The 24,868-nt window shown below is 40.8% G+C and overlaps 1 protein-coding gene across 3 annotated transcripts in view; it reads left to right on the forward strand.

Moving 5' to 3' along the window:
* The window catches only part of Tbc1d19 (TBC1 domain family member 19), a 115,667-nt gene that overhangs the window by 21,737 nt on the left and 69,062 nt on the right, over window positions 1-24,868 (forward strand). For 2 of the 3 annotated variants that reach the window (XM_005359235.3, XM_026785129.1), the window contains exons 2-11: window positions 779-851; window positions 1,812-1,857; window positions 5,113-5,188; window positions 13,269-13,343; window positions 14,763-14,826; window positions 16,340-16,386; window positions 16,549-16,659; window positions 20,607-20,679; window positions 22,672-22,710; window positions 23,818-23,930. In XM_005359235.3, the coding sequence (XP_005359292.2) occupies window positions 779-851; window positions 1,812-1,857; window positions 5,113-5,188; window positions 13,269-13,343; window positions 14,763-14,826; window positions 16,340-16,386; window positions 16,549-16,659; window positions 20,607-20,679; window positions 22,672-22,710; window positions 23,818-23,930 (717 nt within the window). The remainder of the gene's footprint in view (window positions 1-778; window positions 852-1,811; window positions 1,858-5,112; window positions 5,189-13,268; window positions 13,344-14,762; window positions 14,827-16,339; window positions 16,387-16,548; window positions 16,660-20,606; window positions 20,680-22,671; window positions 22,711-23,817; window positions 23,931-24,868) is intronic. The other variant, XM_026785130.1, reaches the window with a different exon arrangement.

Genomic DNA, 24,868 nt, shown 5'->3' on the forward strand with positions numbered 1-24,868 from the left:
TGCGCCACCACCGCCCGGCCAAACTGTATTCTTTTAAACACTGCTTGGCCCATTAGTTCTAGCCTCTTATTGGCTAATTCTCACATCTTGATTAACCCATTTCTAATAATCTGTGTAGCACCACAAGGTGGTGGCTTATCGGAAAAGATCTTAACCTGCGTCCATCTTGGAGAGGAGAAGCATGGCGACTGTCTCACTGCCTTCTTCCTCCCAGCATTCTGTTCTGTCTACTCCACCCACCTATGTTCTGACCTATCAGGCCAGCAGTTTCTTTATTAATTAACCAGTGAAACAACAGATAGATAGGAGACCCTCCCATATCACTCCTTAGTGACAAACACAAATAAAGCAGGAGCTGTATGTATTTTTCATAAACAGGCACAACACTTGTCTGTTGAGCAGCAATCCAGATTGCAGGCATGTACATCAAGAGATCTGGTACTTTGGCATATAGGTGGGGTACCATGGATTTAGGGTATAATGTGAGAATAGATTGCTAAAACCTGAGCGTTTTTCTACTTGGGACTTTAGGTAAACATGCTAAGCATTTGTAAGATGTACATCCTTGTGCTTTGTGTATATTGGTGTGCACTCATGAGAGTAGTGAAACTTTCTCTATGGTGAGGCAGTCCAGGTGGGTCTGCGTTGTGATAACCTCCAAGTGCATTTGAAAACATCAGTGTTTCCTTCTACACATTCGTTGGATTTACACACGAACTCAAATGACTTGTAGCTTTCCACTTCTCTTTTCCCTTTGTCTTCTTTTCCAAAAATCTAGGCCTGCCTCCAGAGACCTGAGATCAGACTTGAGTCACTCAAAGAAGATATTAAGGAATTCTTTAAAATATCAGGTTTGTAAAGTCCCCCTATCTTTAAGCACCTTCAGACTTTGGGCTTCTTCCTCAAAACTGGTATAACTTGTCTGAGGGCTTCTGTTTGGAGAGGAGTGGAATTCACAATTTTTAATAAAATTGTGCAAACACTCAAGGACACTGTAGAAATGGCTGCTTTGCAGTAGTCAGTTGCTTTCTTCCTACTCAGAACATATCACAAGTGTGGCGAATATATCCTTACGTAGTAGCTGGTTGTTTTACTTCCTGCTATGATTCTTCTCCTTCATTTCCTTACTTTTCTATGCTTTTAGAAGAAAACAAAACAAAACAAAAAGAAAATCTTAATTTTTTTGGACAAGAAGGGATGACCTGGCATCAACACTTGCATGTGGGTGCTGAGCTATTAGACGGCAGCTCCTTGTAATATTCACTCTGCTTTTGCTGCTGACTAGTCAACAGAAACTGGTTCTTGTGCTCTGTCTCTAGTATGGACCATATGGTTTCCTATCTGTCTCCATGACGCATCCATCATAGCATCAGTCCAAAGATGTTGGCATTCATTTGGCATGTTGACAGTGGAAGAAGGCATTACTCTTAACTCGAGAAAATGAGTCAATGGATTTACTTACATAGCAGTTAATGATCGACAAAATTCTTCCATAAATAATCATGATGCCAACATTTTAGTGAGTTAAATTTTATTAAGTTGGGGCTAGAGATATAGCTCAACAGTTAAGAGTACTGACTGCTCTTCCAGAGGACTCTGGTTTAGTTCCCAGCCCACAACAACCTGTAATTCTAGATCCAGAGGCTCTGATGCCCATTTCTGACTCTTGCAGGTTCATGCATAAATTTTGATGGGCATATATACATTCAGGTGCACACACACATAAAATAAATACATTTTGTAAGTTTAAAAATTTTTACTATGTTGTATATTTAAGACACTAATATTTATTTTTTTTAACTGAAAAACAGGTTGGGAGAAGAAACTTCAGAATGCTGTTTATAGTGAACTGAATGTGTGAGTTCTTTTCTGTGTATTTTGAGATGCTGTTTTGGTTAAGTAGATTTCTTTTGTAAGTAGTAAAATTAGTGTTTCTGTCTATATGTATATTTTCCTTTCTCATTAGTGTACTTACAGGGTTTCTAGTAAGTTAACACAAATCACTACAGTCTGGTCTGAATAAATAATGATTAGGTGGTACTAGCTATATTACCAAATTTGTTTATAGAGAATGTATCCATCCAGTGTAATTAGGTAATGGGATTGTTCTCATAATACTTATGTTCTTTTTTTTGTTAAAATTTGAATATCATACTTCTTTCTGTTATTACAAACTGATCATTCTAAACATATCTTTTTCTTTGCAGGATTACTATTATTACTAAGAACCTAATGCTTTTATTTTCCCTGATTTACCGTCAGGGTTTATTAAAGTGTATAGAACTTTTGCTCTAAAAAAACATATCTCCAAAGCCTGATGATGGTAGTGCACACCTTTAATCCCAGAACTCAGTAGGCAGAGTCAGGTAGACCTCTGTGAGTTCAAGGCCAGCCTGGTCTACAGAGCAAGTTCCAGGACAGGCACCAAAACTACACAGAGAAATCCTGTCTTGAAAAACCAACTACAAACAAAAAACCAATAAAAAAATATATATATATGTATATATACTTCAGAATGTCAGCTTAGTGGTTCATTCAACACCCCATTATTTGTCCTTTATTCATGGAGTGTTCACTGTGTGCCGGTGGGATGGTTAGAACACTCAGCTCACCTCCTGCTCCCAGGGTGTGTAACACGCAGACCTGTGGAGTTCCTGTGTCTGCACTTTTGTTTTAGTTTTCCCTGCCCACCTCTATTATGCCCTGCACATGCCCAAGACAGTCCTTTAATAACCAATGGTATTCACAGTATACAGAGGGGAACCCCACATCACACATGCATGGAAACACACATAGAATTGGATTTTTTTAAAAAGACTAGATAAAGTCTGTAACTCATAATGAGTACAGGGAGACTTTGACCTGAACGCCAAGATTAAGATAGTCTTAAAAATCCAGTCACATAGCTAGATCAGGGTTAGCAAGCTTGGTTGAGTCTTCTCAGATTGAAAGGTTGGATAAGGTGTTAGGAATACTCATAACGAATACTTGTAACTTGAGTAAAGCCTGGGAGAAGCTGAGGCTGTTGTATTAGACAGGCTCTGTGTCCAGGGGATGACATATTGAGAATAGGGAAAATGTGTCATCACTGATGTAAGCCAAAAGAAGAAGGTGGACGCAGAGTGTTCTGTTGTATCTGCCTTCACTTCTTTCTTTTTCTTTTTCTATTTTGACACAGGGTCTCTATTCCCTGTACTCAGGAAGCAGAAGCAGGTGGATTTCTGTGAGTTTCTAAGCCAACCTGGTATATATAATGAGTTTTATTATACTTTTCATTAGCATTAACCATTGGATAGATGAATAAAACAGGCAAAATGGGGGCTGCATTTGTTCGTGGACCCCCCCAAATGCTTAATTAAAGGCAAAATAAATCTTTTTAAAAGCAAAATGTAAGGAATGAATATTTGTTAGGTAATATTAAATAAATGGATCTAAACACACAAGCACGCACACGCACATACATATACACACACATACACACGCATGCATGTGTGCATGCACACACACAGTACACACACGCACACACATACACGCGTACATATTCCTAATAAAGCTTACCTCATTTTCTTTGTTTTAATAAATGCTTTAAAGATTTTAGGTTTGTATGTACACAAAGTCTTCCACATTCTGTTACTGACATGAAATCTGCAACTCCAGCTCAGTTTGGTACTTCCCACTTCAGACTGCACACCTTGTTTCAATTTCCATTCATTTAAAATAATACATGTTTTCTATTGTATTCACAAGTATCCAGGTTATATTGGAGATAATTTGAATTGCTGAAATGCTTACTTTGTTTCAGTGTCTTAAACACTTCATATTCTTTGACTTATTTATGCATCAGGACCTAGATTTAATGCCCAGCACTCTTGCCCTAAAAGAATGAGAGAGAAAGAGAGAGAGAGAGAGAGAGAGAGAGAGAGAGAGAGAGAGAGAGAACAATCTTTATAGCTACTTTTAGAAATTGAATTCATATTATCAGCATTTTATGGAAGCATAATCTATCTGACATGTCCAATGTTTTGAGATTGAAATGTTCATACTCAACTACTCAATCAAGTTACAAAGAAATTGCAAGGAATCAAAAAATGTTTTAACTAGTGCGGTGGTTTGAAAGAAAATGATCCCCCTAGGCTTGTAGGGAGTGGCAGCACTATTAGGAGGTGTGACCTTGTTGGAGGAAGTGGTCACTGGGAGCAAGCTTTGGGGTCTCAAATGCTCAAGCCATGCTCAGTGTGACATTCACTGTGTGCTGCCTGCCAGGTGCCTGAACACCATGCTTCCCACGATCTGAAACTCTAAGTCAGCCCCAATTAAATGGTTTCCTTTAAAAGAGTTGCTGTGGTCATTATGTCTCCTTATAGAAATAGAGGCCCTAACTAAGACAAGTAGGTTTATAATTTTTCTTGAGTCATATTCATAGCTATATTTGGGCACCTATGGCTCATGGGATTCAGGTTGGTATGCCTAGACCATGTCTTAGTCTGTTTTGTGTTGCCCTTAGAGGGAACCCAGCAATCATCTAACTGGTCTGCTATGATTTAAATGTCCCCTCCAAGTTTATGGGTGAAATGTATTTGCCACAGTAGCAGTGTTACGAGCTGAGACTCTTCAGAGCCATCAGGGCACAGGAGCCTTACTCACCCTTCCAAATTATAAAAGGCAAGGCTTTAGCTGTTTGTCCAGTGAGCCTCTTACCTTCTGTCTCTAGATGGCACCTGGATATCTGACTTCCTAGGGCCTAGTACTGTAAGCCAGAATGCATCTGTTCTTAACCGATGACATTTTAGCTGGGCATAGTGTTGCACACCCATAATCTCAGCACTTGGGGGCAGAGGTGGGACCAGTTCAAGGTCATCCTGGTCAGTATAGCAAGTTCCAAGCCTGCCAGGGATACTAAGTGCTACCCGATGTGAAATAAAAAGCAAAAACATCACACGTTACTAGAACAGTATAATTAAAACGTCTATTAGGTCTGGCATACACATCTGAACTGTTAACAGATATTCAATTTCATTTGTAGCATGGACTTCAGAGGTGAGTAACTTCTTACTAAAAGAATTCATTATTCTGAGCTCAAAATGCTATTTAGCCGTCTCTTTCTGCTCCTAGGTATCCATTGCCCAGTCATCCTTCTGCACCTCCCGAGCATCTCAAAGAGCCTTTGGTCTACATGAGGAAAGCACAGGTTGGCCACGTTCATTTCTGTTTTCTTCTTCCATGCCAAGCAATGCAATGTAGAGTATATTTTTATTGGCACAATATATATTTGTTCATTAATAAAGACTGGGTAAGAATCTCTTAAGTAATGTTAATAATTCTTGCACACTCTGACTTTCTATTTTCAGTAATCAAGGTTTATACTTGTTTAACCTTAGTAATCATGGAAAACAGTACATAGAAATAAAAGGGTCATAAACCATACTGGCTTGAAGTTTGAAATAGGGTAAAACCTTCTATAACCATCTATTCCTCAGGGCCTGAGCATTTAAAAGAATGGAATATAGATGAACTAATGCATTAAAAACAAGCAAAAGGAAAAACTAAAACAAATTAAGCACAAAAACTGCTAGAAAATAACATGTAAAGTCACTGAGCCTGTCACGTGTTCCCATCTCTCTAGCTGTCCTTCACTGGGCACAGCCCATCATCCTCTTGGGCACAGCCATGCCTGTGGCCTTCCTTTGAGGGCTAGATGGGGCTGTGGGGCCATTGCAGCCAGAGGCTGGGGTATTCTCTCCAGTGTGGCCTCAGAAATAGATTAAAATTTTTATTATGAAGCTTTCAAATCATTCCTGCAGAAATCCTTTGCCCTCATCCCTCTGCTCCATTGCTGTTGTAGAAAGTGCTCTGCTGTGTCCAGTTGCCAGGTTCACAGTAATATACATTAGCAAGAGTCTAACTTTTATTTTCATTAAAACCTCCTCCAAATCAGATGTTGAGAGAAACAGTGTAACAGAAACCATGGAGATTTTGAAGAAATCTGTAATATTTATTCTAGGTGGTATCTCTAAGGTCAGATAGTATTGAAGGCTTTTACGGGCCAGTCTTACAAACCTCCTCTCAGGGTTCAAAGGAGACATTACCATAAGCAAAGGAACTAGGATCTGAGGGCTAAGGAAACCAGCTCACCGCTTTCTTCTCATTATCTGCCATTTATTGTTCTCTCGGCTGCAGTTTCCAGCTTACATACACATGCAGACACAATCAGCAATTCTCTGGCAACAGCAAGGGTACCAGGCATGCATTTCTCAGGGCCATGAAAACAGATAAGGGCTCACAAAGCAGGTGCCTGTATCTTACTTATTGGCTAAATGGGGGCGTGACTTGTGAAATGCTTGGGCATATCTTAAGAGGCAAAACGGGTAAATAGAAGAAGGGACTATGATTTCTAAGGGGGGAAGAAAGGGATTTTGTTTGTTAAACTACACCTGTGTGGTTAGTTAAGCTAGAAGTTTGTAAACAAATAAATGTAGAAAAGGGAAGAAAACACAGTAGCGCTGTGCACTTTCTAAGCACTTTCTTCAGTAGTGGCTGGGAGCTCAGCCTTGTGTCCAGGGCAACTGGGGTAATCTGCCAGAGGAAAATGGGTGGTGTTTGATCTGCATTAGCATTTTCACCAAGGGTTAGCTGATTAAAGGGAGTCTCTCAGCTCTAGAGATTACAACTAAATTGGCTAGATCAAAGGGAAAAGCTATGGCTACTTAGTGTAAAATCCAGCTTCGGGTTAAGCAGAAGGTACTTGTTCTCCCTGACGCCCACATGAGAAGGAATTCTTTTCTCCAGGGCTGGATAAGTGAGCCAGAGCTTTTTCCTGTATCTTTAGCAGTAAAGGCACAAACAGTTAATTTCCTAGACTAAGATCTTTTATCAGTAAAACTGAGGTGAAGGTAAGTAGGAGAGCAGGGGTAAACTGAGGCTGCTGTCTTCCAAGTCAGCTGTGGGAGAATTCAAGGCACCCGGTATATATTCTATATATCACAATTGTACAGCCAGATGAGAAGTCATCTTCCAGACTACCCACACATATATGTGCCTAGTAGATGGAATATTTTCATGCGTAAACACACAAAGCTTTTCTTAGGGAAGAGATAAAGTGACTCATGAGAGAAATTACAGATAGGAGCAATCAATTTCCACAGTCAGTAACTCAGTGGCCTTGCCAGGTGAGGCCAGAACCACTCTGCTGGTAGCTGGGCCTGTTGACTGCTAGTTATCCTGCTGTGCCTCTCATGGCCCTTGACCAGACTACTTCTTACCAGGGGAGGGGCATGGGAATTTTAGAACTATAAGTAAAGACTATGAGGATACATATAAAATAACAGAATAGAAACCATAGAAAAAGTATCAGGAGGGCATTCCAGTGACTGAAATTCTGAAATCACCACATTAATTTTTTCACAGTTTTTATTCTCAACATAAATGAGGGGGAAAGGTAACAAGTCTTTATTAACATGATACAAAGGATAACACACACAGTTGATTGCTTTATCACTCTGAGACTCATTAGCATTCTGTTGTCTAGCTAGTGAAGCTGCTCTAGGTCACAGATCCTGAAGGTTGCCCTTCCCCAGGTGACCTCAGTTACAAAAGAAGGAACAGAAGTATATTTGTATATCCTGATCACCTGTCAGGATTGAATGGAGCTATCTTAATGTCAAAAGAACCAAGCAATCACATCCTGAGTTGGGATGGGCAACTATGCTTGTCGATCATTTGAGTAATCCAAACTCTGACCATCAGACAAAGTGGAAATGGGTCCACACTTCTCAGCCTCCACAAAATAGTATTTATTTATTTATTTATTTATTTATTTATTTATTTATTTATTTATTTATTTATTTATTTACATAAAAGCATGATAGTTAAACGTATTCATAAAAGAATTGTGTGGCTTTTGTTATAAAGATTTAAACTAAACAAAAACTAGAAGGTAAATATAATGGATTATTAAAAATTTCTGCGGATCCCCGAGTAGCTTGCTGCAGAATCCCAGTGGGCAGGCAGTGAGTGGGTGGGGGGGGGGGTCCCGAGGGCAACCAGTCCTAGGCAGGGACTGTGCATGCCGAAGGTGGCTGGTCCCCAGAGGCATCCCCTGCAGCATCCTCAGCAACCTAGCCACGTGGTGGTGGTGGTGGTGGGTGAGAGACAGACAGATAGGCACACCATGTAGAGTGAGGTTGGATTTAGAGAGAAAGAGAGAGAGCTGCCTCTCCAAGAGAAGGATGGAAAGGAGAGAACTTAGGCTGGAAGCTGAAGATTAGCTTGCCTCAGTGGATGGGGGAGGGAGTGGGCGTGGCTTGTCTCTTAAAGAGACAGATTATTACATTCCCATCTCTTTTTTTTTTATAATAAAAAAGGCGGGAGGCTAGGCACCACAGGTTAAAGGAATTGGGGCAGCAGATTCTTAAGACTTCTTCCTGCTTATTTGTGGGAGTCTAAATATTTTTTAAAAGCATAATTCTTTATATATATATGTATGTATATATATATATATATATAATTGATTTTTATTGAGCTCTACATTTTTCTCTGTTCCCATCCCTGCCTCTCCCTGTAACATGAGGGCCAGGCTTGTTTGGGTTTCTGTCCTGCCCAGTTCCCACAGCTGGCAAGTCCCAAAGAAATAATACAGAGAGTCTGCATTAGATATAAACTGATTGGCCCATTAGCTCAGGCTTCTTATTAGCTCTGGTAACTTATATTAGCCCATTATTCTTATCTATGTTAGCCACATGGCTCAGTACCTTTTTCAGTGGGGTAGGTCACATCCTGCTTCTTCTGTGGTCTGGGAAGGACTGCCAAAAGAAGCTTCCTTCTTCCCAGAATATTCCTGTTCTCATCACCCTGCCTCTACTTCCTATCTGGTTGACCTGCCTATACTTCCTGCCTGGCCAATCAGCATTTATTTAAAACATGATTGACAGAATACAGACAATTATCCCGCACCATTTCAACTACTTCTCCCTTCTCCTTCAACCCTCTCCCAAGGTCCCTGTACTTCCAATTTACTTGTCTTTTTCTACTTCCTGTGTAGATTAGATCCATGTATGTCTCTCTTAAGGTCCGCATTGTTGTCTAGGTTCTCTGGGATTGTAATTTGTAGGCTGCTTTTCTTTGCTTTATGTTTAAAAACTACTTATGAGTGAGCACATATGATAATTGTCTTTCTGGGTCTGGGTTACCTCACTCAATATGATGTTTTCTAACTCCATCCATTTTCCTGCAAAATTCAAGATGCTGTTATTTTTTTCTGCTGTGTAGTACTCCATTGTGTAAATGTACCACATTTTCCTTATCCATTCTTTGGTCAAGGGGCATTTGGTTGTTTCCAGATTCTAGCTATGACAAACAATGCTGTTATGAACATAGTTGAGCACATGTCCTTGTAGCACAATTGAGCATCCTTTGGATACCCAAAAGTGGTATTACTGGGTCTTGAGGAAGGTTGAGGTCCAAAGGGGCTGTACCAGCTTGCACTCCCATAGGTTCTTTGGTAATTTCATGTCACAAATCCCAATTCTGATTACCTCCTAGTGTTTCTATATCCACATCCCCTCAAAGGAAACTCCTCTAAAAATTAATTAAGAACAAAACAAACAAAAACACCACCTCCCTCCTCTGTCTTTCCAATACCTCTTCATTCATCTTAGTGACATTGGGTGCTGTGGTGTGTCATGTAGTATACCTTTTTGTTCAATCAGCCTCACCAACAAAATGTTCATTTCAAATATGAATCATTGGTCTGGTTCAAGGCCTCTGGCACACTATCACTAGACCCTCACCAAAACTTCTTTCAGATATTCTGCTGTTGCCCTGAGTCATGGGGATTCTGTGGCTGTCATTCTGCAGGATAAGTCCCTTACCAGCTCCAGCAGGTCATAGATGTTAGGGTAGGCCAACCCAAGGCCTAGAATGTGGACCTGGGTGGTAGCTGTGCTTGTCAGTCCAGGGTACTGGAACCATCCCCTCAGGTAAGGGGTAGAGCCAGCTTTCCTAGGCCCATGCCATGGGGCCAGTTCTTCTATGCCTGTGATGAGGAGTGGGGCCACCTCTCCCAAGTTTGGCGGCGGGAGGAGTAAGTATAGGGGGAGGAGGCAGCTCTTTCATGAGGGAGGGCTAGCTTTCCTGCTACAGCATTTAGCCAGGGGCAGGGCCAGCTATCCCAGGGCCAGTGAGGGGCAGGGCTGGTCCAGCATGGCCCTCTACAGCGCACCTCATTCCAGAGGTCTTTATGGCCCTAGTTGTCCATGCAGGCCAATCAGATTGTCATGGCCCTGGTGGCAGCATGGCCCTCGGACACCAACATGGCCACAGACCCTAGCACCTGTGTGGCCTTTGGTGGCAACATGGACTGTAAATGGACATAGTCACAGACCCCAGCTGTGGTAGGAGAGTAGACCCAAATTGTTTCTTGGCAGCAACCTGAGCTTGAATATGTTTGTTTTTGTTTTTGAAAAACAAAACATTTTTTTTTCTTGAGGTAGGGTCTTACTATGTAGTCCTGGCTAGTTTGAAATTCACTGACCTCAAACTCACAGAGATCCATCTGATTTTGCCTATGTAGTTTTGGGATTAAATATATGCATCACCATGCCTGGCAGAAATTTTTAATTAATTAATATAGAAAAACTCTCAGTTTTAGCATGTTAAACCTGAGAAACAAAGTGCAGAGGTTCTAGCATGACTGGAAGAAGAGGTAGACAGGTGTGGTAGTTTGACTGTAAATGGTCCCCATAAGCACATAGGGAGTGCTACTATAGGAGGTGTGGCCTTGTTGGAGGAAGTGTCACTGTGGGGTCGGGCTTTGAGGTTTCCTATGCTCACCATGCTTCCCAGTGTCTCAGTCAACTTCCTGTTGCCTACAAGATGTAGGACTCTCAGCTACTTCTCCCGCACTATCTGTATGCCACCATGCTCCCCGCCATGATGACAATGGACTAAACCTCTGAACCTGTAAGCCAGCCTAGTTTAACGTTTTCCTTTGTAAGAGTTGCCATGGACACAGGGTCTCTTCACAGAAAAAAAAAAAAACCCACAAACCTAACTAAGGCAAATAGTAACCTCTTCATCCCTGAAACTGCAGTGCTAACACTGAGTGGTAGCATTATTCTGTCTATGATGGATTCTGTTTTATTATTTCAGACTCAGGATTTGTCACACAGCAGCCTCCAGGCTCAGTGCCACCTGTGGTGTAGGACTAACAGAGGCCAGTTTTACACGTTTGTAACACGTCAGATAGAAACAGATAAGGATAAGGGGTAGAGGACAAAACACATCTTTATAGGATGTGTTCCCAGTGACCTAACTCCTCCCATTAGGACCCACCTCCTTTCTCTCACTATCTTCCAATAATGAAATTTTATTATAAATCCATCAGTTTAATTCATTAGGGCAGAACCCTCAAGATCCAACCACTTTCCCACTATTGACTCCCAGATAATACATAGCTTATAGAGGAACATTCAAACCATAAGAATATTCTCCTAGTCTTTCTTCCTTTACTTCCTGTCCATAGAAAATCCAGTTCAGTTCCTTGTCTTGTTGAGTACTTTTCTCCAGTTTCCATGGAGCCCACTTACTCTGGATCTCATGACTACCATTTTATCACCTTCCTTCTGTGCCTCCTGGTCTTTTGCTCCTTTAGACTTCTTTTGTTTGCTGTTCAAGTCCTTGGTGTAATAGTACTTCTACTGTCTGTTGTCTCCTCTCAAACTGTTGACAACTTAGGGGTCAGGAAGTCACTTAGTTCTCTTAATAATTAGTCCAAAATCATTTATTTAACTTTTAATAGATTAATTTTCTGCCAGCTAGTAATTTAATTCCTTTTATTTAGTATCTGCCTTCCATTTAGACTGTACCAAAACGTCACCATGCTTTGATGACTTACAATTCTACTAGTGTCTCACTCATCTTTAGTGTCTATCCCTACCTTTGTTGAGAATGTTGTGATTGTCTCATAAACTAGGCCATTTAGTGCACCTCTGTGATTCCCAGTTGCCTAGCAAGTGGAGCTCCTAACCTAAAGCTTAGCATTTAAGAACTTTCCCTCTCTGTCCTTGGCTTCCCCTTCCATGTTACTATCCTCTGCTGCTGAGTGATTGTCCTGTGTGCTCATCTAGGTCACTGTGTCCTTTCCTTCTGCATTATGAACGCTGTTGGCATTTTGTTTTTTTTCTGTCCTGGCAAGAGCTTTCTGCTTACTTTGTGTTATCAAGATGCCATCTATTTTGTGAGACTCAATTAAGGTGGCATCTTTTCTCTGTTGTCCAGTACCCCCAGTGAAAGGAACTGCCCTTCCCTTCCCTCACAGCTCTCTGCTTTATAGCCCTTAGCATAAGCTGCAGCAGCTGTTTCTCTGCACACCTTCCCAACCAGCTGTGTGCCCCTCAAAGAACACTTGAGGCATCTTTGTACCCACTGCGTCTGCTCTCCTGACTGTTATGCAGCAGGAATTTAGTTTATGTTGAACTAAGAATTACAGCTTTTCTGACTTCTAGAATCACATAAGTTTGAACAACATTGGATTAAGTGAAATTTAAACATTTAAAATTTTATCCAGTGTTATTTAAACTTCCATGATTGTGAAACCCCATTTCTGTGTAAGAAGCCTTGGGAACTACTTTGGTGTATTCGAAGAAAGCAGTATATGGAGAAACTAGAACAAGTGCAGTGCTTGTAAGTGGATCAGTTTTCTTTTAAACTAGTGCTTGTAGCACACAGAGGTCTGTGTGCCAGCAACTTAGGATTTCACATATGGCCATTTGTCTAGTACTCATGGCAACTGATGAGGTGGTCACTCTGCCTCACTTCACCAGAGCAGTCATGGTAGACCTTGACCTGGACAGTATGTACTGGAGCCCATGCTTCCTGGTGGACTTCACTGAGCTCTTATCTGCTTACGGAAACTCAAAATACACCATGTGAATGTCTATCAGTCCCCCAAATGCCCAACAGGACACTTCCCAATGCCTTAAAGGACTTATCACTAGGCTCTAGTTCTCAAAAAGTTCCCTTTTCTCTCCACTGTGTTTGGCTGGGGTTCAAAACTTTAATATATGGGCACAAGAGCACTGACTATCCAAACTACAGCAGAGTTAATGTCATAGCAGTATCGACAGTATCTGATGCAGAGCGAGAAGTAATCAGTGTTGAGTGAACTAATGAGGACAATTATCTTTGCCATGTCTGTGAATCTCATAATAATATCTTTTCTTATTAGAGTAGATATTGCTAATGAAAAACAATGATTGTTTCTTTTGTTTCAGGGAAGTTGGGAAAAAAGAATCTTGAAGAGTTTAAATAGTATGTGCACTGAGCTGAGTATCCCACTGGCACGAAAGGTAAATTGAACATTTTTAACATTTTCTGCTGAAATACTTTTGTGAGTTAAGTACTGAAAAATGTCACAAAGTTGTATAATTGTTAGCCTTGTTAGTCTTCATTTACTGGTGTATCAGGTTTCTTTTTTTAATGAAAATCTGTAAGTGCCAAATGTTTGGTTATGTCTTAGACATATTCTTACTTTGTATAACTCTAGTGATTGTTATAATGAACCTATGCTATAGCCCTACTTAGACATTTGTTTGTTGTCTTAGTTACTTTGCTATTTTGTGCTAAAACAGTGTGACCAAGGCAAGTTATAGGAAGAAGGGTTTATTTGGAGTTTACTGGCCCAGAAGGGTAGAGTCCATCACTATCACAGTGAGAAGCATGGTAGGCCGCAGGTAGGCATTGTGATGGGAGGAGCAGCTGAGAACGCAAGCAGGAATCAGAAAGTGAATTGGGAATGGTGCAAACCTTTGGCCCACAAAGTGTGCACCCTCGGTGACATACTTTGTTCCATAAGGCCATACCCCTTAACCTCCACAAATAGCGCCACCAGTGGGAAGACCAAGTATTCCAGTGCCCGAGACTTTGGGGCCATCTCATTCAAACCACCACAGCTGTAAGGAGTGAGTGTACCTTCATGATTTTAATGATATCTAGTCTTTGTACATTCTGAGTTGGTGAACACAGGAGCACTATTCCTTGAAGGCCTTGATGACTGCAATCCTGTCATTGGCAATAGGATAAGATTGTCCAGTGTTAGTAGAAGATAATTTGTTGTATCTCTGCAGACATGGGGTTATATTTAGATCTAGTCTTTACTTAATGGTGGGAGAGGTAGGAAATAAGAGAAAAGTCACAGGGAGTCTGTTCTAGATGCTGTGGATGCTGACAAGTAGGAGAGAAAGAGTTTCCCTTCAGCTCCTTCTCTGCCTGCCAGTTATCCTCCACTATTGAGTAGATGGGGAGCATAGACTTTTGATGAGAGCCAAGAGGAACTCAACAGGGTAGTATATAGAAAAAAACTTAGATGAAAATCTGTGTGGATATGTAGTGGGATACCATACTGTCTTGCACATCAGAAGACCATGCTACTGAATGTGTCTTATTTCCTCAGCCAGTCTTCTTGCCATGCATTTCTGAGCTTGCTGATGTGCTGAGAACCATAGGATGTGATGTGGTGGAGGAGCAGGCAGTTAGTTCTTTGTGAGGTTTACTGGCTGGTCTGATCATTTACCTTCTCTTCTTGGACTCATTGGCACCAAGTCCTAACTAAGCCATTGAGACTAGATATGTTTTAATAATTTTAAAAGTTAATTTAAGTGTAATTCCAAAGAAGTTTTCCATGTTTAATTTGTTTCTCATATGCTGTGGTACCTTTTTGAAACTTTTGAATAAGTTACTGATTTTGAAACTAATTAAAAAATTTTTAGAGACCAGTTGGAGAACAGAAAGAACTCCTGAATAAATGGAATGAAATGGGGACTGATGAGCCAGGTATGTGAAGGACTGCCTACAGGATTTGTCTTTTGCCTGAAATAATGCACTGCTTCCTTTGAAGATGTAGCAACCTTCCAGCTCCACTAATTCCCCGCTGTCTGATTTGTTGGTTTCTAGTTTGCAGCTTAAGAATTCCCAACTTTAGGCTGTGTTTTCTGTTGTTTAGCCAACATTAAATCACTTTTTGTTTTTTTTCAAATATCATTTTAAAACATTTTTATTAAAAACGTATATAATCTTTTTATCTCCTCTTCTATGATGTTCCCTTAGGTGTAGCAGTTTTGTTAGTAGATTTATCAACTGGGGGAAAGATTGTAAAAGACAGAGGGCCAGGAGATCTGCTGTGAGATTATATCTTCTATGTAGGATAGGGAAGCTGTACCCATGAAATAACAAGAACACGGCAGGGTGGCCTAAACAAGACCTGAACAAGGACAACACTAGTTGCTATGCCAACATGGATGGGGAAAATCTCATGAAGACCCCACTCCTAAAGAAAGGAATGTAGACGGTTAAGATCTGCTAAGAGACAGGGAAAACTGGCCTTCCGTAGGGATGCCCTGAGCAGTTATCTAATATCAAGTATTCTGCCCTAAAAACATGCTTATCAGCAACACTAAATGGACTTGCTTGGTTGTGTTTATAGATTTATATGTATGTATGCATGTAACAATAATAATTAAAGAGAAAAGACAATAGAGCTCATACATGAAAGCAGAAGGAGGGCTTGGAGCTAGAGAGATTGGGACAGTGGGGACAGGGATAGTGACAGGGGATTGAAGTAATGAGAATATGCTATTCCCATGCATGGAATGTCATAACGAAGTCCATCAGTTTGTGCAAATAATAAATGCTGAAATTAAAAAAATAACAGGTAAATAAAATTCATTCAATAGCTTCCTGAACTTGTCTTTTAGTGAAAGTAGAAATTCTGTAAGGTTACTTTGGTGAGATGCTAAGGAAATTGACCAATGAAAAGTAAATGTCAAGAATTAAAATGGTTTTAAATTGTATTTTGTCTCACTTTAAATTTAATATATAACCAGATTTAGAACTATATAATGAGTAACAACTGTGTGTTGTAGATGCCTATAATTACGTGGACAGATGTATACACGACTGCCCACGTCTTGTGGCCCCCTCTGCTCAAGCTAGTCTGCTAGCCAGACAAACATTTCCTATGATAGGAAGTGTTGCACCTGAAATCAGGGAAGTTAGACACAAGCGGATGGATTCACTGCGAATGCATTATTAGTATTCTAAATACTTTGAAAATTCTCATACAGAATCTTTATATGAAACTCTTAAGATTTTCTATAATATGTTGTTTAAGTTGTCAAGGACTGTGTTTTTATTTCTGTGTTCCCAGTGTTTCACACATTGTACAACAAATAATCAATACTTAATACATATGTGCTTCAACTCTATAGAAACACAGTAAAGTGATATTAATATTTATTGTTCTTCTCATGTATTAACTGAAATTTTGTTTTACTCTAACTCATCCCAGATTTAAGCCTTTTTCGGCCTGTTTATGCTCCTAAGGACTTTCTTGAGGTATGTTCTGTGGGATAGATATGCAAATATGGTGGGTGTAGTTGAAGGCTGTGCATGACCCAAAGTGGCTTTTTACCCTATGGCTTTACAACAAGAATTACCATGTTTGGCAAGGACAAACCTATACAAAATACTAACCAGGCTTGTTGTTTACTTTTAAAGGTATTAATTAATCTCCGCAACCCAAATTATGAAAATGGTGATTCTCTTAGTTTTAGGACTCATTTGGGTTTAATCCAAGTTCCTCTGAAAGTAAAAGACATCCCTGAATTGGTAAGTATTGACATTGAAGAATAAATTAATGTTCTAATAACCACTAGAAAAATATTTTGATGTGCATATATCTGTTGTAAGAAGTCATGGACATATTAGCCAATTACTAATTTGATAGCTTTTAGCTGGAAACATGCACATAGAGCAAGTTTGCTGTAAGCCAAAGCAAGCTTACATTGACCTATAAATGCTTTGCCCATTACTTCAATAAAGAGCAAATTTTTATGAGGGAGTTTGCTGGGTCTCAGGTGTCTGATGTGTAACTGTAAATTGGAACAAATATAAGGTTTATCGAAGGATATTTAAGAAAGCACATGCTATTTAATTTAATCAACTTTCCTGGAGCCCAGAACATGGTGAGACACTAAGAGAAACTGCATTTGCTCAGAAACCCATCTTTTGGGGGAGGCATTAGTTTTTAAAATTAATTTTGAGATTTCCTGATGGCAGAGCTATGTTGTCATCACTCCTTCTGCCACTCATTCCAAAACAATAAAGGACGCAGCGCTGTCGGCATGTCTGTGGTGACACTCTGAACTTTAAAGATGCAGAGGTCGTGATAAATAACCTAAAGCCGGAGAAGTCAGACCAGACGGGAAGTGTGGATGAGAGGTGCGTGCGCACCACTCCGTCCACGTCAGTGGACTCCACGTCTTCCATTCTGTGATCTGCTGCATCTGGCTAGATCTGGACTATTCTCCATTTGCCCGCAGGCCTCCTGTTATTTTGTCACTAGAAAGATGATTTTGGAGGGACACTTGAAAGGTGTCAGCAGGAGAAGGTTGTTGTCCCTTCTGGTTCCATGTATAATAATGTTGTCCACGGCCCAGCTCCGGTGCTGCTGCTCTTCTTGGCAGTTTTTTTTCCACCCTGGTCTTGATCATGGCCTTGAGCACTGGAGGACACTTTTCTAATTCTTACTTGTGTTTAGTTCACGCTCCTAGAAGCCATGGTTGCTTTCTGCGTTTGCCACTCCTGTTTTTTCCTCTTGACATCTGTGGCATGCCTTTTCTTTCTTCGGTAGATATTGACTGACAAAAGAAGCAAATGGTTCTCTTTGTAGAGCCTTGGGAAGGCTCAAGGGTCAGAGATACCATGGGTACTCGCAAAGGCAACCCGTAGGGTTGAGAGTGGAGGCTCTGTGGAGGACTGTCTCGCAGAGCTCCTGCCCACTCCAGAGTCAAACCTCTGATGTGCAGAAGGAAGAGAGACGTCATTCACACAGGGATCAAGTGAAGTCTCTGGAATAGTGAGACTGCTATTCTTATCCCTGCTGCTATGCTTTTCGACCCTCCACCTACTCTAGGGCTCCAGAAAAGCTGGTGAAGGTTTGGAGAACCCTTATATACAGCACAATTGCCTGGCTAAGGAGTTGTCTAACAGAGTGGCCCACCACACTCTGGGGAAGTCTTTGCTGCATTGCTCCCAATCACGTTTTTCTTGCTTTTTTCCCAGAGTGGAGTGATGATTAAAATTCCCAGATATTTAAACTGCTGCAGTTTGAGAGCATGAGGCAATGAGTTCAGAGACCAGAAAGAGGGGCACAGGGACAGAGACCAAGAGTGAATGAGCTTGAGACTGAATTTACAGGAGGACCACTAGTGGGTGTTATAGAGCAGGCCCCGGCTTGGCCCCGTAAATAGTTTGAATTTATACAGTGACACAAGCAGAGAACAGCAGGCATGCCAGTGCTCCACCCTGGTGTCCGGTAGTCTCGAGCTCCGGCTCCAGTCTTGGGTTGGTCTGTTTTGGGTGTCGGGAGAGTCTTTTCCCTTCTCGTTTTTTTCTCTTCATTGACATTTCTAGAAATTCTCCTTTTCTATGGTTAGAATAGTATTTGTTGGGAAAATAACAATTGCAGGTTCTACCCTGTGGCCTCTGATCTCCCAGTCATGAATTCTGACAAGGATTGTAGCATCAGGCATGACAGTCCCTCTGTGGAACAGGCCCTCAAGTTCCATCAGAGAGTGGTTAGTTACAGCCTAACAGTCACACCTCTATTGCACCAGTGGGGCGCGTCTTGCCTGCCAGGTCCGTGTGGTAGCATTCAGGGTATGGTTACTCCTCATGTGTAATCATTAGGATGAGTCCCTGCCATCCTTTGACTGGGTCAGGGTGATTCTGACTCCGAATTCCTGGATTATGTACCCTTCCACATTACAAGGAAATTTCTAGAAATGGAGACCTACTATCTCTAAAGAGATTATTGGAGCAGCCAGATGGGACTAGACAGTGGTGCTCAGTATTTGCTGGGCCAGGTGCTCTGATAAGTACTGGGGAGCTCAGTACTAAGAGACAGTTCTCATCCTCAAAGTGCTACAGGCTAGTAGACGGATGGACAGACAGGAAAAGGACAGCTCTAGTCTAGTCTGGTCCAGTCTAGTCTAGTCTAGTCTAGTCTAGTCTAGATAAAGGCTGAGAAAAGATAATGTATTGAGAATGCCTTTTGCCAGCCTGAAACAGTAAGGAAATTTTTTAAGGAGGCACATTCCCTATGGTCAGTTTTTTTTTTTTGGTTTTTCGAGACAGGGTTTCTCTGTGGCTTTGGAGCCTGTCCTGGAACTAGCTCTGTAGACCATGCTGGTCTTGAACTCACAGAGATCCGCCTGCCTCTGCCTCCCAAGTGCTGGGATTAAAGGCATGCGCCACCATCGCCCGGCCCTATGGTCAGTTTTGATGGGACTCTGATTATTTGCTAATGTTGAGTGAAAAATAGTCCAGAGCGATGACATGGAAAGTGGACACCCAGATCTCACATGTCCTAAGTAAACTCTTCATCGTGACTACAGAACCCAGTACTGAAGTGTTTATTAGCCATAGATTTGTGCTTTAGTATCCAGATAAATGCTATTTTAAACTGAGATGCACAATTATTAACAGTAATGATTCAGTGAAGGAAAAGTCATAGAGTACATAGAAGACAGTGGTTGAAATGGAAGAATCATGAAACTCACTATCAGATAAAATCTGGAAAAATTAAAATTACCTCAATTTTAAAGGAGACTGAAGTATGGCTTACCAGTTCAGAATAGTTATAAAGCACTGAAGCAACTATTAATAGAAATATTTAATTACTTGTAAAATAAAATAATATGATTAACATGGGGTTTTCTATGCTTACAAAATACAGATGTGATTATTGTCCTAGGACATTGCTAGATAAGTGAAGGAAGCTATTATGAATAATTCTAATTCATTCTTATTTTAGCTGAGCACTTAATAGTTGTTTTGCTCAAAAATGAACTTGTTTTGGATATTTGTGGTTTGGCTTCTTATCATCAGAGTAAGATGCCAAATCATAGAAAGCCCAGAGGTTTATGTTGGTAATTTTGGACAATGTTAAATAGAATTGCTAAGTGTGATGAGTGAGTGAGTGGCTCTGCGTGCACACTTGTGCATGTGTGCTTGGGGGGCTGTGTGCATATGCTTGCTTGCTTGCTTGCTTGCTTTAGGAAAGGTTGGAGCATCTCTATGCCTTCACCCAGAAGGATCAGTATCGTTTCTTACTATGCTGATTTGTGTGTTACCTAAAGAGGAAAAATTAAGGAAAAAAATTTGAAGAAGACAGTACCAGCATTCATATTACTAAGTGTTCAAAGTAAAAATATTTAGAAAGGAAAAAGTGATAAAGAAAATATTACCAAAGCCCCTGAACTGGAAAAAATACAGTATGTTTAAGTTTCTTTTTTCATTGTGTCTACTGTTTTCCTAAATGCTATGACTCTTGTAGTCATGTTCATTTCCCATGAAAATGATGCAGCGCCACCTGTGCAGTGCTCAGCTGGGCTCATTCTGCCTCCACTGCCTAGAGTCTGTTACTGTTCTTTTAGAGTTTAGTATTTGAATGAAACAGAGATTCATTTTACATGGGAGTTTTTTTACTTTGTTAACCTTTTCTCACACACCAGAGTCTGAGATGTGTGCTAATTCTTCATGTTATTTTTCAGAAAGAATGCTTTGTAGAACTTGGCTTAACGACAGGACAACTGGGTATAGATGATTCTACACAAGTGCCTCCTGGTTAGTATTTCCCATGTGACATTTAATTAGTGGCAAGTGATAGCTTCCAAGTACACAAGTCGTCCATATGCAGACCAGTGGTTTACAAAGTGGGCACACCGTGCAACCCAATCAAGAAACAGCATATTACAATAGCTTAGGACCCCTCCCCCCCAGGCACAGGTCTCTGCCATCCCCATTGTAACAGCGATCCTGTCACCATAGGGTGACATGTTTGGAATTATTAGCTGCACCCACTTGTATCTGGTTCCTTCAGCTTATTATTATCTATAAGATACATAGTGTTATGGAGAAAAATTATTATTTCTCAAATTTTGTATTATGGTCCACCAGATATAAATAATGCTCTCTACTATCTAGCTTGTCTGATGTTGATGGCCATTTGAATCATTCCCACCATCTGGTTATCATCAATTGTTCTGCTGTGAATATTGTTTGCGGCCATTTGATGTGTTGTACATCTCAGGGCATACCCCTGAGAGTGAATCATGTGCACACGCATGTCAGTAGACACTGCTAGTTTTTCAGTCACCATGCCAGCTTACAATCTCATCAACTTTGTATGAGATGTTCATTTGGTCCATACTTTTCTTCATTTAAAATTTCCAGTCTTAGCCAGGCGGTGGTGGCGCATGCCCTTAATCCCAGCACTCGGGAGGCAGAGGCAGGTGGATCTCTATAAGTTCGAGGCCAGCCTGGTCTACAAGAGTTAGTTCCAGGACAGGTTCCAAAGCTACAGAGAAACCCTGCTTTGGAAATAAAAAAGTTGTTTTTTTGTTTGTTTGTTTTTACCACTGCAGTGGCTCCATTATTGGTTCTAATTTTTTTTTTTGATGACTAATGTGGTCAAGCAGCTTTTTTATGTTTCTTGGTCAATTGATTGTTGATAAAGAAGCTTCTCAAACTCTTGGCCTTTTGTGTCTGGCAAGTGCCTTTCTCTGTAAGACTGTCTTTATAAATTCTGGATATAAGCCCTCCGCCACACACACATACACTACAAATACTTTAGAGACTTACCTTGTCAAAACTCCCTTGATGGTATTCTTTCATTTTTCTGTGAACAGAGTTTAATATGTCATAGTTAATGAGTCTGTTTGCACTATGATTGACACCTTTAAAAAGCAGTTGTTCCAGTGGAAGTTCTTAACCAGCATTCACAAGGCAGGGCTTCTACATACAAGAGACAGGTTGTGTTAGACCTTGATGCGCAGCGGGAGTGGAATTGAATTTGATACATGAAGTGCTAACAAGGTTGTTAAAGTTTTTAATTCAAAGATTTTTCTTTAATTTATCAACTATTTTGCATTATTTATGTAGTGTGGGGGTGCACACACGTCTGTATGTATGTGTCTGTATAATTGTGTGACTGTGTGAGTGAGGTTGCCCACAGAACCAGAGGCAGGCGCTAACTCCCTTGGAGCTGGAGTCTGCAGGTGGTTGGGAGCAGCTGACACGGGTTCTGTGAGCAGGTCTCAGGTCCTCTCCTGTGAGCAGCAACAGCTCTGAGCCATTTCTCCAGCCACTGGAATGATGTTAAAAACAATCTTTCTTTGAATTTTTCTAAATGTATAGAAATATTTTTGTATAAGAATATATTCTGTTTATCAAAAGAAAACTTACTATGTCCATTTTTGTTCCCCAGTTCAGTGTGTGAACTCTGTTTTAGCTGCCTAGGTGAAGGCTTTCTTCACTTAGGTTGCACTTTCCAGTTTTCAGAGCAGAGTGGTAGTGTGTGGTAGTGGTGCCTTTAACTCAGAAGGCTGAGGCAGCAGGGTTGTGAGCTGGAGACCACCCAGCCTACTTAATGAGATTACGACCAGCCTGAGCAGCAAGATTCAGCCCTAAACAAACAAGTTCTTATGTGTTCTATGATGGTTATCCAACTTTAAAAATAATTAAAGTATCAGCACTGGGGAAAAATGCTTCTTACTCTAAATGTAGTTGATCATGTGTGTGTGTGTCTAATAATCTTATTTCTTTTAACATTTTTAGAACTTTTTGAAAATGAGCATGTACGTATTGGGCAAAAAGGTAAGTTCAATCAGGTTTATTAAGTTGTATAAAAATGAGACCGCTCTAGGTGACTGTCCCCGTGACAGAGCCTCGGCTGAAATTTATTCTCTGTAAAGTGAAGCACGGGAGAGTCATAATATTTACCCGAGCAGGTAATCTAACAGGAATCTTGATTTAGAAGCGAAGGCAGCGTGTTAGCTGCCTTAGTCAGTGTAAATTAAGCACACAGCTGGTTCCTGAACAGGAAATGCATGAGAGCGAGCACTCAAGAGCAGAATTTCATCTCACAATCAAGCAGGCAGCTTCCTGTTTAATGCACCCACACACCTCTCATTAGCGCTAATGAGGGCACGCTCCTACATCAGGAGAGGATGGAGCTCTTAAATCCCGCTGACAGCTCACAATGATAAGGCTTAATAAGCGTAGCGGGTCTCCGTATCCTGGGGAACAATTGCTCATCTTTTGGGCACTCTTTTTCTTGTTTCTATCAATCCTTTACTGTCTTTGAGGTGCAAAGAAGGCTGTGTGTCAGACCGAACCATCAGTGACAGTTATTGTCATGTACTTCAGTTTTTCAAAGTCATCTTAATTTCAAAGACCTTTTTTGTAGTCTTGGCCTCTTTCATTAAACATTCAGATGAAGAATGTTCTTTTAAAAATTATGCCCTTTTTGTTTCTTTTCATCATGTCTTTTTCATTTAGTAGAAAATTTCCTCTTCCCTTTAAGAGGAAACAAAAAAATGATGCTGTTGGATAAAGATGGGGTCCATAGTATGTCTCAGTGCCGCTTTCACATACCAGAAGCTCCGTGACTTGATAGCATGTTTATGGAAATCACGGGTTCTGAGGTTGAGGTTCTGCTTGGTCACAGAAGCCAGACACTAGGCTCAGGAGTCCTTGTAGATGTGTGGAGCTGTGGGAAAGCACTGAGGCTCTGGGCAGGCCGAGGAGGAGCTAGGGAGATCTAGACTCCTTTTGGCTGTAGCGGGGCCACCCCAGAACGCAGAGAGTGACGGGAGAAAAGGATAGATGCAGTTGTGTCCCTTCCAGAGGCTGAGGTCATAGCCATCCTGAGATGCTCCTGGCAGCGGGAATTCTAACAGGGTTATCCTGTTCATTTGACAGTTCTGGTGCAGCAGGATAGCGCCGCTGCCCAGCAGTACATCCGACAAGGGAGTCCCACGGCACTGAGAGCTGAGCTCTGGGCGCTCATTTTGAATATTTCCAGTCAGCCTGAGGTAAGAAGCAAACAGGAGGGACCAAATTTGAGTTGTTGGAGTTTGTTTGAGAACTACCAGTTTTCCAAGCCAGTAACTAGTTTGCTATTCACCCTGCTTTTCATTCCACCCTCACTGTTGTGTTAAGGTAAGGAAGGATGTAACACTGAATTTAATCAGTGTGCTCAGCAAACACCTTTAAGTAGTGTGATCATGTGTATTTGTGGTAGAACTAGAAGTAAAATCTTAAGAACTCAGATCAGCAAAAATGTGACAGATTGGGATGTTATGATAGCAAGTAACGAAGAAGAGCTACTGCCAATGAGTAAGTGAATTCTTTGTGGATTTTGATTTGTTTTTTTTTTTTTTTTTGAGGTAGGCTTTCATGTATCCATGTTACTTTAAAACTCATTTAGGTAGCTGAGGCTGGCCCTGAACTCCTGATGCTCTTGTCTCTACATCTGAAAGTGATGGGATTATATGCATGCACAGCCCCACTTGGATTTATGATTTCCTTTGAAGTATGTGCTATCCCTGTAGTTCTAAAATTTGACATGATGTGGGAATATTATCCAAATAGATGATGATTTTTTCAGGAAATGCAATGAATATTAAAGGAAGTGGCCAAACCTCTAACAGATAGACCATGTGTTTTTTTTGTTTTCTAATGTTAGGGATGGAGCCTAGAGCTTCAGGCATGCAAAGCAAGCACTCTACCAACTGAATTTTATCCCCAGCCTGGGTCATAAATTTAGTAATGAAAACCTGTTTAAGACATTGGCTTCTTCTGCAATATTCTCAGTGTGTGTGCATATGTAGTTATCTAGATGCAGTGACTGTATATAATTGTAAATTCACCCATTTAGAGATTTGTTTTGTTTTGTTTTTTCGAGACAGGGTTTCTCTGTGGTTTTCGAGCCTGTCCTGGAACTAGCTCTGTAGACCAGGCTGGTCTCGAA

This window comes from Microtus ochrogaster, linkage group LG1, assembly GCF_000317375.1.
Source record: "Microtus ochrogaster isolate Prairie Vole_2 linkage group LG1, MicOch1.0, whole genome shotgun sequence".
NCBI lineage: Eukaryota > Metazoa > Chordata > Mammalia > Rodentia > Cricetidae > Microtus > Microtus ochrogaster.